The sequence below is a fragment of the Diceros bicornis genome, chromosome X, assembly GCF_020826845.1.
Source record: "Diceros bicornis minor isolate mBicDic1 chromosome X, mDicBic1.mat.cur, whole genome shotgun sequence".
Classification (NCBI taxonomy): Eukaryota; Metazoa; Chordata; class Mammalia; order Perissodactyla; family Rhinocerotidae; genus Diceros; species Diceros bicornis.
This window is the reverse complement of record NC_080781.1, coordinates 106,633,226-106,649,931: the sequence shown is the minus strand read 5'-3', so window position 1 is coordinate 106,649,931 and position 16,706 is coordinate 106,633,226. Positions and strand designations below refer to the sequence as shown.

General features: G+C 34.1%; 1 protein-coding gene across 6 annotated transcripts in view; it reads left to right on the top strand.

Annotated features, from left to right (window-relative positions):
• The window catches only part of LRCH2 (leucine rich repeats and calponin homology domain containing 2), a 101,158-nt gene extending 85,742 nt beyond the window's left edge, over positions 1-15,416 (top strand). For all 6 annotated transcript variants that reach the window (XM_058536552.1, XM_058536553.1, XM_058536551.1 and 3 more), the window contains one exon: positions 12,622-15,416. In XM_058536552.1, coding sequence (XP_058392535.1) covers positions 12,622-12,741 — 120 coding nt within the window. In that variant the 3' untranslated portion in view covers positions 12,742-15,416. The remainder of the gene's footprint in view (positions 1-12,621) is intronic.
• The last annotated feature ends 1,290 nt before the right edge of the window (positions 15,417-16,706 follow it).

Sequence of the window (16,706 nt, the reverse complement as noted above, 5' to 3'; positions counted from 1 at the left end):
TCTGTTGTCTATTCATTTTGATCCTGGTTTCATTTGCCTTGTAGAAGCTCTTTAATCTGATGAAATCCCACTTGTTTATTTTTTGTTCAGTTTCCCTTGTCCGAGTAGACATGGTACCTGAAAAAATTCTTTTATGACCAATGTCAAATAGTGAATTGCCTATGTTTTCTTCTAGGAGTTTTATAGTTTCAGATCTCACCTTCAGGTCTTTGATCCATTTTGAGTTAATTTTTGTGAATGATAAAAGCAGATGGTCTACTTTCATTCTTTTGCATGTGGCTGTCCAGTTTTCCCAGCACCATTTATTGAAGAGACTTTCCTTTCTCCATTGTATGTTCTTAGCTCCCTTGTCGAAGATTAGCTGTCCGTAGGTGTGTAGTTTTATTTCTGGGCTTTCAATTCTGTTCCTTTCATCTGTGTGTCTGTTTTTCTACCAGTACCATGCTGTTTTGATTACTATCGCTTTGTAGTAAAGCTCTCTTTTTAACAGTGTTGTAATAATCTGGTCTGCAGATTCCACTTTAACCTCTTTCCTCAAGTGAATAAATATAATTTATATAAAGAGTATCAATTGAATTACTGTGTAATTTGGAAACTACATGCTGTTCTTCTCTAATTACCTCTTCTCTATGCTTGACATGATGTTTTAAAAATTTGATTCTTGAACATTTTTATGTTAGTTCTTTCTTTCTTATACTTAGTCTCTTAGTGAGAAAATAGAAAAGTTTTTTTTCTAGTTATTATTGCATTATATACATTTTCCTGTTTTGCAATTTTTAAGAATTTTTTGCGAGAGTTTCTGAATAAATATTTATTGAATGAATGCACATTTCATAGATGAGGAAACTGAGGCACAGAGAGGTTAAGGGACTTATCCAAGGTCATGCCTTTAGTAAACAGTGGAGTCAAACTATGAACCCAGGTGTTTTAACTCCAGAACCTACCCTCTAACTTGGATACTTTCTATTTCTCGTCTTTTACATGAAAGAAAAAAGATAGTCTAACATACTCTAGACACCGTCTTGATACTGTAGGCAAGGAGGATAAATGGGAAGGTCCTTTGAAAACTATTCTACTTAGCATACTCTTCTCTCTCCAGCTTGTTTGAGGGCAGGGTTAGTGCCCCACCCATCCTCACCATAAGGGAGGCAATGGAGGGACCAGTCATCAACTCCCATTTTCAAAACTCTCTAGCTACTGGCAGCAGGGGAAGAGTTATATTTTTAGCTTCAATTTGTTTTTCTCTGACTTGGAAATGGTAAGAGTTAGTTTTTTCATTTAACTTTTTTTTGGTTTTAAGATATTTTTGTGTTTTTACTAGCTTTATTGAGATGTAATTGCATACAATAAAGTGCATATATATAAAGTGTACAATTCGATAAGTATTACATATACAAACACCATGAAATCATCACCATAGTCAAGATAATGAATGTGTCTGTTACGCCCAAAGTTTCCTTGTGTCCCTTGCAATCCTTCCTTCCCCAGGCAAACACTAATCTGCTTTCTGTTATTATAGTTTAGTTTGCATTTTCTATCTGGAGTTGTAAATAAATGTAATGATACAATATATACTATTTTTTTTCTGGCTTCTTTCACTGAATATAATTATTTTAAGATGCATCAGTTTTGTTCCATGTATAAATAGGTTATTCCTTTTTATTGTTAAGTAGTATTTCGTGGTATGAATATACCACAGTTTGTTGGTCCATTGACCTGTTGATGGCCATTTGGATTATTTCCAATTTTATTACAAATAAAGCTGCTATGACATTTATATACAAGTCTTTGGATATATGCATTCTTTAATTTTGGGTAGATACCTAGGAGAGGAATGACTGGAACATATGGTAGGTGTATGCTTAACATTATAAGAAAGTACAAAACTATTTTCCAAAGTGGTTGTACCATTTTGCAGTTCTCTCAGAAGTTTTTTTAAACATTTTTTACATGATTATTATAGAAAAGATTTTAAAATACAGAAAACTATAAAGAAGAAAAATATAATCACATGTAATACTACCTCCTAGAGATAAACACTGTTAACAAACATACCTTTTCTTTCGTTGTTTTCCCCCATTAGGATCATTCTGTATATAAGATTTTTTTGTTTTTTTTATGTGGTTTTTTACCTAAAGTTATCCTCTGTGCATTTTCTTATCAGAATCTAAGAATATTTCTGGGCATTTTTTTATCAGAATATTCTTTTTTTTTATTTTGTATTTTTTTAATTTAATTATTTTATTGAAGTCATAATGGTTTATAACATTGTGTAATTTCAGGTGTACATTGTTATATATCAGTTTCTGCATAGACTGCATTGTGTTCACTCCCAATAGTCTAGTTTTTATCAGTCACCATACGTGTGTGTGCCATTTACCCCTTTCGCCCACCCCCCGACACCCTTCCCTTCTGATAACCACTAATCTGTTCTCCTTATCCGTGTGTTTGTTTATCTTCTACATATGAGTGAAATCATATGGTGTTAGTCTTTCTCTGTCTGGCTTATTTGACATAACATAATACTCTCAGGGTCCATCCATGTTGTTACAAATAGCACAATTTTGTCTTTTTTTATGACTGAGTAGTATTCCATTGTGTATATATATACCACATCTTCTTTATCCGTTCATCAGTTCATGGGCACTTGGGTTGCTTCCATGTCTTGGCTATTGTGAATAATGCTGTGATGAACATAGAGATGCATGAATCTCTTTGAATTGTTGATTTCATGTTCTTTGGATGAATACCCAGTAGTGGGATAGCTGGATGGTATGATATTTCTATTGTTAATTTTTTAAGAAATTTCCATACTGTTTTCCATAGTGGCTGCGCCATTGCGTTCCCCCCAGCAGTGTATGAAAGTTCCCTTTTCTCCACACCCTTTCTGACATTTGTTATTTTTTGTCTTGTTAATTGCAGCCATTCTGAGGGGTGTAAGGTAATATCTCATTGTAGTTTTGATTTGCATTTCCCTAATAATTAGTGATGTTGGACATCTTTTCGTGTGTCTGTTGGCCATCTGTATATTTTATTTGGAAAAATGTCTGTTCATATCCTCTGCCCATTTTTTGATCGAGTTGTTTGTTTTCTTGTTGAGTTGTAAGAGTTCTTTATATATTTTGGAAATTAAGCCTTGTTGGATACGTGATTTGCAAATATTTTCTGCCAGTTGGTGGGTTGTCTTTTCCTTTTGTTGATGGTTTCCTTTGCCTTGCAGAAACTCTTTAGTCTGATGTAGTCTCATTTGTTTATTTTCTCTTTTGTGTCCCTTGCCTGAGTAGAGATGGTATGAGAAAAGATACTGCTTAGACTGATGTCAGAGTGTACTGCCTATATTTTCTTCTAGGTGTGTTATGGTTTCGGGTCTTACATTCAAGTCTTTAATCCATTTTGAGTTAATTTTTGTGTATGCTGTAAGATAATGGTCTACTTTCATTCTATTGCACGTGACTGTCCAGTTTTTACGACACTATTGAAGAGATTTTCCTTTCTCCACTATATGTTCTTGGCTCCTTTGTTGAAGATTAGCTGTCCATAGATGTGTGGTTTTATTTCTGGGCTTTCTGTTTTCTTCCACTGATCTGTGTTTCTGTTTTTCTGCCAGTACCATCCATGCTGTTTTGATTACTATAGCTTTGTAGTCTATTTTGAAGTCAGGGATGGTGATGCCTCCAGCAGGTTTTTTATTTTTTCTCAGGATTGCTTTGGCTATTCAGAGTCTTTTGTTGTTCCATATAAATTTTAGGATTTTTTGTTCTATTTCTGTGAAGAATGTCATTGGGATTCTGATTGGGATTGCATTGAATCTGTAGATTGCTTTAGGTAATAAAGACATTTTACTATGTTTATTCTTCTAATCCATGAGCTTGGAATATCTTTACGTGTCTTTATGTCTTCTTTGTTTTCTTTCAATAAAGTCTCATAGTTTTCATTGTATAGATTTTTCACCTCCTTGGTTAAATTTATTCCTAGATATTTTATTCTTTTTGTTGTGATTGTAAATGGGATTGTATTCTTGAGTTCTCTTTCTGCTAGTTTGTTATTAGTGTATAGAAATGCAACTGATTTTTGTATGTTGATTTTGCACCCTGCAACTTTGCTGTAGTTGTTGATTATTTCTAATAGTTTTCTGGTGGATTCTTTAGGGTTTTCTATATATAGAATCATGTCATCTGCAAAAGTGAGAGTTTTACTTCTTCCTTTCCAATTTGGATCCCTTTGATTTCTTTTACTTGCCTAATTGCTCTGGCCAAAACCTCCAGTACTATGTTGAATAAGAGTAGTGAGAGTGGGCACCCTTGTCTTGTTCTTGTTCTCAGGGGATGACTTTTAGTTTTTCACCATTAAGTATGGTGTTGGCTGTAGGTTTGTCATACACGGCCTTTATGATGTTGAGATACTTTCCTTTTGTACCCATTTTATTGAGAGTTTTTATTGTAAATGGATGTTGGGTCTTGTCAGATGCTTTCTCGGCATCTACTGAGATGATCATGTGATTTTTATTCCTCTTTTTTGAACGTGGTGTATCACAATGATTGATTTGCAGTTGTTGAACCATCCCTGCATCCCTGGTATAAATCCCGCTTGATCATGGTTTGATCCTTTTAATGTATTCTTGTATTTGATTTGCTAATATTTTGTTGAGGATTTTTGCATCTATGTTCATCAGTGATATTGGCCTGTAATTTTCCTTCTTTGTGTTGTCCTTGTCTGGTTTTGGTATCAGGGTAATGTTGGCCTCATGCAATGAGTTAAGAAGCATCCCATCTTCTTCAATTTTTCAGAATAGTTTGAGAAGAGTGGATATTAAGTCTTCTTTGAATGTTGTGTAGAATCCTCCAGAGAAGCCATCTGGTCCTGGGCTTTTTGTTTTTTGTGAGGTTTTTGATTACTGTTTCAATGTCTTTACTTGTGATTGGTCTATTCAGATTCTCTATTTCTTCTTGATTCAGTTTTGGGAGGTTATGTGATTCTAAGAATTTATCCATTTCTTCTAGGTTATCTGATTTGTTGGCATATAGTTTTCCATAGTATTCTCTTATAATCCTTTGCATTTCTGTGGAATTCATCGTAATTTCTCCTCTCTCAGTTTTAATTTTATTTATTTGAGCCTTCCCTTGTTTTTTCTCAGTGAGTCTGGCTAAGGGTTTCCCAATTTTGTTTATCTTCTCAAAGAACCAGCTCTTAGTTTCATTGATCCTTTCTATTGTTTTTTTAGTCTCTCTTTCATTTATTTCTGCTCTGATTTTTATTATTTCCCTCCTTCTGCTGACTTAGGGCTTTGTTTGTTCTTCTTTTTCTAGTCCTTTTAGGTGTAGTTTAAGATTACTTATTTGAGATTTTCCTTATTCATTGAGATAGGCCTGTATTGCTATAAATGTCCCTCTTAGTACCACTTTTGCTGCATCCCATAAGAGTTGGTATGTTGTGTTTTCATTTTTGTTTGTCTTCAAGTATTTTTTGATTTCTACTCTGATTTGTGACTCTCCCATCTTTTTTCTTGTAGTTGATTTCTAGTTTCATAGCATTATGGTCAGAAGAGATGCTTGATATGATTTCAGTCTTCTTAAATTTATTGAGATTTGCCTTGTTTCCCAACATATGGTCTGTCTTTGAGAATGTTCCATGTGCACTTGAGATGAATGTGTATTCTGCTGTTTTTGGACAGAATGTTCTATATGTATCTATTAAGTCCATCTGCTCAGGTGTTTCATTTAAGGCCACTGTGTTCTTGTTGACTTTCTGTCTGGATGATCTATCCATTGATGTAAGTGGTGTGTTGAGGTCACCTACTATTACTGTGTTGCTGTCAATTTCTCCCTTTAGAGCTGTTATTAGTTGCTTTATATACTTTGGTGCTCCTCTGTTAGGTGCATATGTATTAATAAGTGTTATATCTTCTCTGTGGAATGTCTCTTATGGCTTCTCTGTGGAATGTCCCTTTTATCATTATGTACTGCCCCTCTTTGTCTCTCATTGTCTTTTTTATCTTGTAGTCTGCTTTGTCTGATATAAGTGTGGCTACACCTGCTTTCTTTTGGTTGCCATTTGCTTGGAGTATCATCTTCCGTGCCTTCACTCTGAGCTTATATTTGTCTTTAGAGCTGAGATGTGTTTCCTGGAGGCAGCATATTGTTGGTTCTTCTTTTTTAAACCATCAAGCCACTCTGTGTCTTTTGATTTGAGAATTCAATCCATTTACATTTAGAGTGATTACTGATATATAAGTACTTAATACTTCCATTTTATCTTTTGTTTTCCACTTGTTCTATGTTTCCATTGTTTCTTTTCCCTTGTATTTCTGACTGCCATTTCAGTTTGGTGGTTTTCTGTGATGGTTTTCTCAGTTTTCTCTTTATTTATGAATTCTGACTCTGCTCTGATTTTTTGTTTAGTGATTACCATGTTTCTATAAAAGATCTCATAGGTGAGATAGTCCATTTTCTGATAGCCTCTTATCTCCATTAGCTTAAGCAGGTTCCATCCTTTTCTTCCCTTTCTGTGTTATTGATATCGCAAATTATTCTTTTTTGTGTTGTGAGTTGTGACTAAATTGAAGTGTTTATACTTATTTTTGATGCTTTCCTTCGCTTTATCTTTTATGTTGTAATTAAGTGTTTACTAACCTATTCTGATAGAGAACTGCAATTTTCTGATTTTGTCTGTCTATTTATCTCCTTGCTCAAGGCTTTGTAAGCCTTTGCCTTTTTGTTTCAGGTAGGAGGGCTCCCATCATCATTTCTTGTAAGGCAGGTCTAGTGGTGATGCACTCCCTCAGCTTTTGTTTATTTTGGAAAGCTTTTATTTCTCTGTCATATCTGAAGCATAATTTTTCTGGCTAGAGTATTCTTGGCTGAAAGTTTTTGTCTTTCAGTATTTTGAATATATCATTCCACTCTCTCCTAGCCTGTAAGTTTTCTGCTGAGAAATTCACTGAAAGCCTGATAGGATTCCTTTGTAGGTTATTTTCTTCTGCCTTGCTGCCGTTAATATTTTATTTATGTCATTGACTTTTGCCAGTTTTACTATTTTATGCCTTTGAGAAGGTCTTTTTGCATTGGTTTAGTTAGGAGTTCTATTGGCTTCATGTACTTGTAAGTCCACTTCCTTCCTCAGGTTTAGAAAGTTCTCAGCTATTATTTCTTTGAACAAGCTCTCTGCTCCTTTCTCCCTCTTCTCCCTCTTCTCCCTCTGGGATACCTATAATCCTTATGTTACTTTTCCTAATTGAGTCACATATTTCTTGAAGAATTTCTTCATTTTTATTTAAAATCTTAGTTCTCGCTCCTCCTCCACCTGAAGCATTTGTGTATTTCTATCTTCTGAGTCACTAAATCTATCCTCCATAAGATCTGCTCTATTTTTTATGCTTTGTACATTATTTTTTATCTCATTAATTGTGTTTTTCATATCCAGAATTTCTGTTTGGTCTTTTTTTAGAGCTTCCATCTCTTTGGTGAAGTATTCCTTCTGTTCATTAATTTTATTCCTGAGCTCATTGAACTGCCTTTCTGTGTTTTCTTGTAACTCCTTGAGTTTCTTTATGATAGCTATTTTGAATTCTCTGTCATTTAGATTGTAATCTTCTGTGACTTCATGTTTGGTTTCTGGAGACTTGTCAGTTTCCTTCTGTTCTGCAGTGTTACTGTAGTTCTTCATGGTGTTTGATGAGTTGATCCTCTGCTGGTGCATTTGAGGTAGTGTCAGGTTGTAGATTCCACCTACCACTGCTTGGGGAGAGGCAGGGGCTGTGTTTTCTGTTCCTGCCCCATCTGCTGGTAGTTGCGCTGGTTGGGCTGCTCTGCGTTCATTCGTGCTGGTCACAGCTGCTTGACAAGTTGCACTTACACTGGCAGGGCTGCTGTGCTTGGTGGGCAGGTCGCAACTGGACTGCTGCACTTGTTGGGTTGGGGTTCTTCATGTGGGTAGGTCTGAGTGAGCTGCTGTGCTAGGTGGGTTGGGTACCTTTGTGCAGACTGAGCTGCCACCACTCATTGGGGAGTGTTTACTCGGGTGAGGCTGCTTTGATAGGTGGGTCCTCCTACAGGCCACGCCACCACTCTGAGAGCGTTCACACGTGGGCAGGCTGTCCCTGCCTCCACTCAAAGTCACACTGACTGCTGTGTGAGGATCCACCACCTGGATCACTGCCACCGGGGAGAGGAAGGGGTTTGCTCACCTAGGTGCATGGCTTGCTGGGGATCCAATACGCCCACCTTCAGATGTATAGCTGTTTAGATCACTCAGGCATCCTATTGTGTTGTGTAGGGAATCCTCTGTTGGTTAATGGATGTCCATTTAGTTGCAAGTTAGAGGGGAGAGACAAAGGGAATAGTTCACTTTCCCATGTTGCTGATGTGACCTCCCAATCTGGTTTTAATTTGTGTTTCCCTGAAGACTAATGATGTTGATTATCTTTTCAAGGGCTTATTTGCTATTTATATGGCTTTTATGAAGTGTCTATTCTAATCTCTTGTCTATTTTTTAATTGGGTTATTTTCTTATCGTTGAGTTTGTGATTTCTCTGTAAATTGTGGATAAATTCCTTTACCTGATGTGTGATTTACAAATGTTGTATTTCAGTCTTCAGCTTGTCTTTTCATTCTCATGATAGTATTTTTCAAAAAGCAGAAGTTTTAAAATTATTGAGTTAAAATTTATCATCTTTTAAAATTGATTGTGCTTTTGGTGTCAAACCAAAGAAATCTTTACATAACTCAAGGTCACAAATATTTTTTCCTATGTTTATTTCTAGAAGTTTTATAATCTTAGGTTTTACATTTAGATCTATGATCAAATTTTAGTTAATTTTGTATATGTTGAAAGGTATAGGTTGAAGGTCTCTTTTTTTAGGCCTGGGATTGGGTACATGCATTGGTTTTTTTCGTAGGCATTATTATTGAGATATAATTAACATACCGTAAAATTTACTGATTTAAAGCATATAAGTGAATGTTTTTTTGTATAGTCACAGAGTTCAACAACAATCACAACAATCCAAGTTTAGAATATTTTTATCACCCCAGAACGAAACCTCTTACCCATTAGCAGTCCCTCCGCTGTTCTGTCTCTATGGATTTGTCTATTCTGGACATTACATATGAATAAACTCATATAGTATGGGGTCTTTTGTGTCTGGCTTCTTTCACTTAGCATGTTTCCAAGGTTCATTCATGTTGTATCATAAAGCGGTACTTCATTTCTTTTTATGGCTGAATAATATTCTACCGTATGTATATACCACATTTTGTTTACCATTCATCAGTTGATGGACATTTGGGCTTTTTCCACTCATTGCTTATTATAAATAATGCTGCTATGAACGTTCATGAACAAATTTTTTTTTGAACACTTGTTTCAGTTCTCTTTGTTATATACCTAGGATTGGAGTTGGTAGGTTATATGGTAACTCTATGTTTATCTTTTTGAAGAACTGCCAAATTGTTTTACAATTTACATTCCCACTGGCAATGTATGAAGATTCTAATTTCTCCACATCTTCACCAACGATTATTGTCTACCATTTGATTCTAGCCATTCTGGTGGGTGTGAAAGTGTTATCTCAGTGTGGTTTTAATTTGCATTTCCCTAATGGCTAATGATGTTGGGCATCTTTTCATGTCCTTATTGACTATTTGTATATATTCTTTGGAGAAATGTCTTTTTAAATCCTGTGCCCATTTGTTAATTGGATTGTTCACCTTTTTATTATTGAGTGGTAAGTGTTCTTTATATATTCCATATACAAGTCCCTTATGAGATATATGATTTGCAAATATTAGCTGTTGGTTTTTCATAGATGACTTGTATCAGGGTGAGGTAATTCCTTTCTATTCCTAGTTTACTGAGAGTTCTCAGGAATGGATGTTGAATTTTGCCAAATGCTTTTTCTACATCTACTGAGATAACAACATTTTTTTCTTTCACAATATTGTGAATAACATTGGTTTTTTTAAGATGTTAAGTCAAATCTGGAATCCTAGGATAAGCCCCACTTGGTCATGATGGATTTTGTTGTTGTTGTTTTTAAATGTTGTTGGATTCAATTTGCTAAAATTTTGTTTAGACTTTTTCTAATCCATGTTCATGGGGTTATTGGTCTTTAGTTTTCTTTTAATCTCGCTGTCTGGCTTTTAAGATAACACTGACCTTGTGGAACAGGTTAGGAAGTATTCCCTGCTCTTCACTTTTCTTGAAGATTTTGTGTAGGATAGATATTTTTTCTTTTTTAAATATTTAGTTAAATTCATTAATGAACCCATCTGGGACAGGGGTTTTCTTTCTTTTTTTTTTTTGTGAGGAAGATCAGTCCTGAGCTAACATCCATAACAATCCTCCTCTTTTTGCTGAGGAAGACTGGCCCTGGGCTAACATCCTGCCCATCTTCCTCCACTTTACATGAGACACTGCCACAGCATGACTTGACAGGCGGTGCATCGGTGCGTGCCCGAGATCTGAACCCCGGGCTGCGTCAGCGGAGTGCGTGCACTTAACCGCTAGGCCACAGGGCCAGCCCCCAGGGGTTTTCTTTATGGGAAGGTTTTTAACTACAATTTCAATTGCTACACTTGATCTTAGCCAAAAGGCTGAGAAGTGATACAATTTCAATTTCTTTAATAGGTATTGGGCTATTCTGGTTTTCTGTTTCTTTTTGCATGAGCTTTGGTATACTGAGTCTTTCAAAGAGTTTTCCCATTTTGTCTAGTTTGTTAGACTTATAAAGTTGTTTATAATGTCCCCTTATTATCATTTTAGTATTTGTAGATCTCTTGTGATGTTACTTCTCTTATTCCTGAAATTGGTAATCCGTGTATTTTCTCTTTTTCCTGATTAACCTAGCTAGAGGTTTATGAATTTTTAAAAATCTTCTCAATGAACTAATGTTTGATTTCATTGATTTTGTTTTCTGTTATTTTCTGTTTTTTGTTTTATCGTTTTCCTTTCTCATCTTTATTATTTTCTTCTTTCTGCTTGCCATTGGTTTAATTTGCTCTTCTTTTTCTAGTTTCTAAGGTGGGAGCTGAGGTCATTGACTTGAAACGTTTTTTTCTTTTCTAATATATACTTCAGTGGTTATTTGAATCAATAAGCAAATTATTAGGAAGGCAACAAATGTTGCAGTGAAAATGGAGATGGGAAGATTGTTTTTGAGAACTCTCTTGATAAATGGGATATTATCAGTAGTATTTGGTGAATGGGTTATAGGGGTAAGGAAGAAAGAGAAGACTATTATGATTCACAGGTTTACGTTGAGAGAGAGTCAATAGTGTATTACTGACTGAGGAATAGAATACAAAAAGAAGATCAAGGTAATTTAATGAGGAAGTAGTTCTATTGTGGATACAATGATTTTGATATGTCTGTTGGACATCCACTTGGCTGTATCAAGTTGACATTTGTATCTGGAGCCCAGTAGAGAGATCTTGGCAGAAAATAAAGATTTGAAAGTCGTCAGAATGAAAGGTATAGTTGTTACTATTCCAGAATAGGGGGCGAATCTTGCCAAAGCTTCCAGTGTTTCAAGAATCACTGGATTAAAAAAAAAAAAAAAAGAGTAATAGTTCTAGATTTGTGAAACACTGTGCTAGCCACCTAAAACACAGTTATTGACTAGATGGGGCCTGTAGATGGTCTGTTTGCCACCCACTCTATCCATTACTAGCTTATTTTCCTGAAGTGAATGGGTGTCCCAACTGAAGCAGTGGACTGCATTGTTTCTTCAAAAATAGCTACCAAATTTATATGATGTTGTGCACATGCACACAAACCTGCAGTTAACCCTTGCAGTTTTGATAAGGCTTTGAGAATACCAAGGAGAGGATATAGTATAAAAATAGAAGAGGGTAAAGACAGAACCCTTGGAAATATTAAGGATGTTAGAAGAGGATCAGTGAAGGCTAATGAAACCTAATGCAAAGTTGTCTCTAAACGTCTTTCTCATAGAATTGTGAAGCTCAGGTGACACATGTGATGTGCTTAGAAGAGGAGGCAGTTGTTATTTATCAATTTCTAGACTATTGGAACTAAGAAGCAACACAACATCACTAGAAGCTGGAGGGCAGTAACCTTAAGACAAAAAAAGTACTGAAGTGCTACATATATCAGAGACCATGGAACCTCAGAACTAGTGGAAGGAACCAGAGTAGCCAATTTTGTACAGGACTGAACAGTTGACAAGGCACTTCCACATATAGACTGTTCTGTTTGTTTCTCACACAGTCCCATCTTCAGGATGAAGAAACTGAGTCTCAGGGAATTTTGTACCTTTAATACTTCATATTGTGTGGCCGTTAGATCTCTTGGCTGGAAATGTAGTGCTATTTCTACTCCAGGACAAGAGCTTAGGGAACATCTAGCATGACTGTCTCACTTTAAAATATTTGCTTACTGTGTGCATCAGGTCAACCTCAGATCAAAACACAGCCTGTTAAAATATAATCCCATACCATAAAAGTCTATTGAAACAGCCATTTTAGAATTAGAATTTAATTAGAATTGTGTACTTTTTTACTTTAAGTTTTATAGAAAACATGTTTTAAAAATCCAATTCTGGCTTATTTAGGCTTTACTGCACTATTAAAAAACAAATGTTCAGATATCATTGGTTTTGTTTTTCAGGAAAGACTCTGTTTGCCTCATCATATTTTGGAAGAAAGAGGTCTTGTGAAAGTTGGTGTCACAGTTCAGGCTCTTCTTGAATTACCTACAACCAAGGCATCTCAGCTTTCTACAGCTTGATATAACATTTAAAAATCATAAGTGTATAGTTTCATTTATTCGAAGTGATTTCCAATATCTCAAAATGAATAAGAATGTCTAATGAAAAATAATTTTATTAGATCAAGCCTTAGGTTTTAAAAAAATTATGTTAAAACATCAAAATTAAATTTTGAATTGCCCAGAGTTTTTGGGGGGAAAAACTGGATTAACTTAATCAGAGTTTTTGGTAAATTCAAATTCTCTTTTTACTAAGTCAGTTGATAACCTTGATTATTTTTCAAAAATCAGGTTGATACTAAATTTAAAATGTGGTTTCAATTTAATAATCACATTAGGTTTAATTTTTTATATCATAGCATACTAGAACATCTGAATAAGGTAATCATTTTTTTACCGATTTAAAATGATTCTATATTTGAGTTATTTAATACACTTCTAATTCTAGTTTATACACAATTTCTTCAATCTTTGGTCTTAGTTTTCTAGAAAAAAATGAGTAGAAGACACAGAATTCTGGCTTTATATTAAATTCTTTTAGTATCATAGGTTGGTGCCAAAATATTTTCAGTTGTACTGTAGATTGTTTACATGTGAAGTGCCTGTGTAATTGATGACTCATATGGTCTTAAGCATTTTTGCAGTTTCTTTTTATGTATTAATGGAATCAATGGAACTTTAAAATATTTTAGTAGATTTTGTAAGTTCAGTAATATGTGAGGATTTAAATGTGCCTCACATTGTGACATTTGTGGTTTTTTATTTAGTCCATTGCAGTTTTCCTTAAATTGGTTATTTCATGTTGTCAGAAAAACAATGTTAATATGCTTAATTTATGCTATTTAATTTTCCAAAACTTAATCATCTTTTAAATGTATTATTTGAAGAGTATTTTATTTCTGTATTAAAAATGTTACACAAAGCAGTAACGTTTTTGAGAACTAGCAAGGTACTAATCATCAGGGACATTTTGATAAAACTGCCAGAGTTTGGGTTTATGTCTTGACTTTTAGGAGCATTACATCAGTGTGCTGCCTTTAGTTATATTCAAATTCAGAGAGCAACAATTGAAGAATAGGTTTTTATTTGAAATCTGGCCATTTGTGGATCCTATAAATCTTATGATCCTCAATTAACATAATGTTGAAATAAACATAGACCATTCTATAAATATTTTCATAACTATACTATGATACATGAAGTCCTTGTTTAATTTAGAGATGGATAAATTTATGTTGGTAGTAGTGCAGAACTTTTCAAAAACATTACTGTAATGAATAACTCTGTTTCCTATAGAATAACTTTAGTATAATTACTTTTGTAGTAGCCAAGCAAGTATCATATCTTAAATACGTGATTATTTGCACTTGTTACCTCTTAATATGGATGCAACTTATTAAAAATTTTGGCCTGGGTATTTCAAAGGGTATATAGAAAAGGAAAATCTAGCGTGCCAAGTGGTGTAGTAAGGGTCAGTTTAGGAACAGCTCTAGTTTTTTTGACCAGGTGGCATGAAGCCATGTAATTAAATTTTAGCTTTAGACTACAGATGTGTTCTTTACATTCCCCAAGGGTCAAATTGGAGCTTTTAAAGAATTAAAGCTTCTTATGACTATAAGGTTTAAAAAGTAAATTATTAGTAATTTATGACTTTAAATATTTGAGCTAATTAGTTATTTTTCAGTTGGATCTAAAAAACACCTCATTGACATAATCAATTTCCCTAGTGAAAACTTGGGTAATAAAGGTAGGAAATGGCAAATAAATACCTTCGTTATTACTTTTTAATGTAGTAATTTGACAATATTCCAAATAAAGTGACCATTAAAAGCTACAACAATCATTCATACTGCTTTCATAGTTATCATGCTATAGGATTCCTCTTATTAATCAATCTAGATATTAATTATTTTACAAGTATTTTCCTGTTTCATATTATTGAAATATTAGTGAAATTATAGGCCATTTCTTTATTGCATTTCACTTACTTGTCAATTAATTATTATTTTAAAGAGAAAATACACCAGAACCTCAATGTAGCATTCTTTACTGCAAAGCAAAATTCCGTTTAATATGGGTCTATCTGAGGTCCATACCATGGCAGTTTATTTACTGTAGTGCCAAAGGCAACACCACCTCCAAGACAGTTTCACAGCATAGTCCCCAAGGACACATTATATCAAGGCTCTGACGTATTTCTTTTAGTAGTTTTTAAATAAGTGTAAAATTTATTCTAAATTGTTTTTATGGTTATTATATATTTACTTCAGCAGTTATTGAATTAAGAATGATTATCATTATTTGAATTGATTTGTGGTTTGAAGAGGGTTAAATAATCAAACTAAAATATTTTATTAGGCCCTAAAAATGCAGTGGATAGCTACTTCTGCTAAATTTTATTACTGTATGGCACAAGAAAGAAGTGATGTTGGATATGGTAGAAATTTCTTGAAATAAGGAGTAAAAATGCATTTCCATTTGTTTAGTAATTATCTTTACAGAATGCTAGTTTATTGACTTTTCTAACTGAATTTTTTGAAGAATTCAGAAATGTTTGTATTGGTCACAGATCTATCATGACTGATTTTTTGATGCATTTAAAAATAAATGGAACACTAAATGTATATTACCGATGCAAACTGTGGATAAAGTTGAACGAAAAAATTAAAGTCTGAAATTTCTTTTCTCCCTCTCTACCTCTTCTCTTAACATAACAGCATTCATTTTTTGTAGGTATTTGATAGCTCGTGTCTATGTTCTGTAGTATGGAAAAACAGACTCCAAGAGGATATTCAAATTAAGTTGTTTAACAGTCCAGATGCTCTTCATCATGTTATTTTCAATAGGTAATGTTTTCTTTAAAAAACAATAATTTCTTGGGATATCTTGACAAAATAATGTCATAAGATAGACTCTTTATATAACAAATGTCAGATAAACCTATACATATAATAAAAGGTCGGATAGGTCAAATTGTGATTATTTTTATTGTAGATTTTCATGTGAGGTATATGATTGAATTATCCTTAAGCTATTTGATAAAAAATGTAATCTTTAATTTTTAAGTAATTCTAATTTTAAAAAAATCCACATATTTTATTAAAATGGCTGTTATTTATTCATAATTGTTATCCCCAAAGTAAAAAGTTATTCGGGTAAATAGGGTTAAAGATAATATTGCCCCTGTTTTATAGTTACTCACACTGAAGTCTCAGATTTAAAGAAGTACTTAGGTAAGTAAATATTTGGCATAAGTTGTTTGAAAACTATTCTAATTTTATCACAGAATTTTGATATGTTTCTAGATAATGAGACTAAGCTTGTTATTTGCTTTAGTAAATTTTGGTATTCTACATGGAATGGTCCTAAGGTTCTCAGGAACCTATGCCGATGTCCAGAGAGCTCCAAGGGACTGGGTTCCCTTTGATGCATTACTGTCTATTAAATTAATTTGGAAATGCCCAGGTATCTTCTGTTCCTTAAAGTGTAGTCTTTTCTATTCCTGCATTTTAAAACATGAAAAAAAAAATCTTTATGTTTATGGTGTTTAAATAGCTTAGATTTTCCACAGGGGTGTGTGCGTGTGTGTGTGTGTGTGTGTGTGTGTCTAATGCACGTCTCCAGCTGTTTTAGCAAAAGAGAGTCTTACTGCATTGGAAAGCCAGAGTTTAGAAGTAATGAGAATTTTGACATCAGTACAGTCATGCATTGCTTAACCACATTTGGGTCAATGATGGACTGAATATACTACCGTAAGATTAGTACCATATAGCCTAGGTGAATAGTAGGCTATACCATCTAGATTTGTGTAAGTACAGTCTATGATCACACAACAACGAAATCGCCTAATGAGGCATTTCTCAGATGTATTTCTCAGAACATATCCCCAGCATTAAGCGACACATGACTGTAGTTTAGGATGGAAAGTTGCTGATCAAATCATTTAAAAGTTACCAAAATTTGTAAAAGGAGAAGATTCTTTAAAA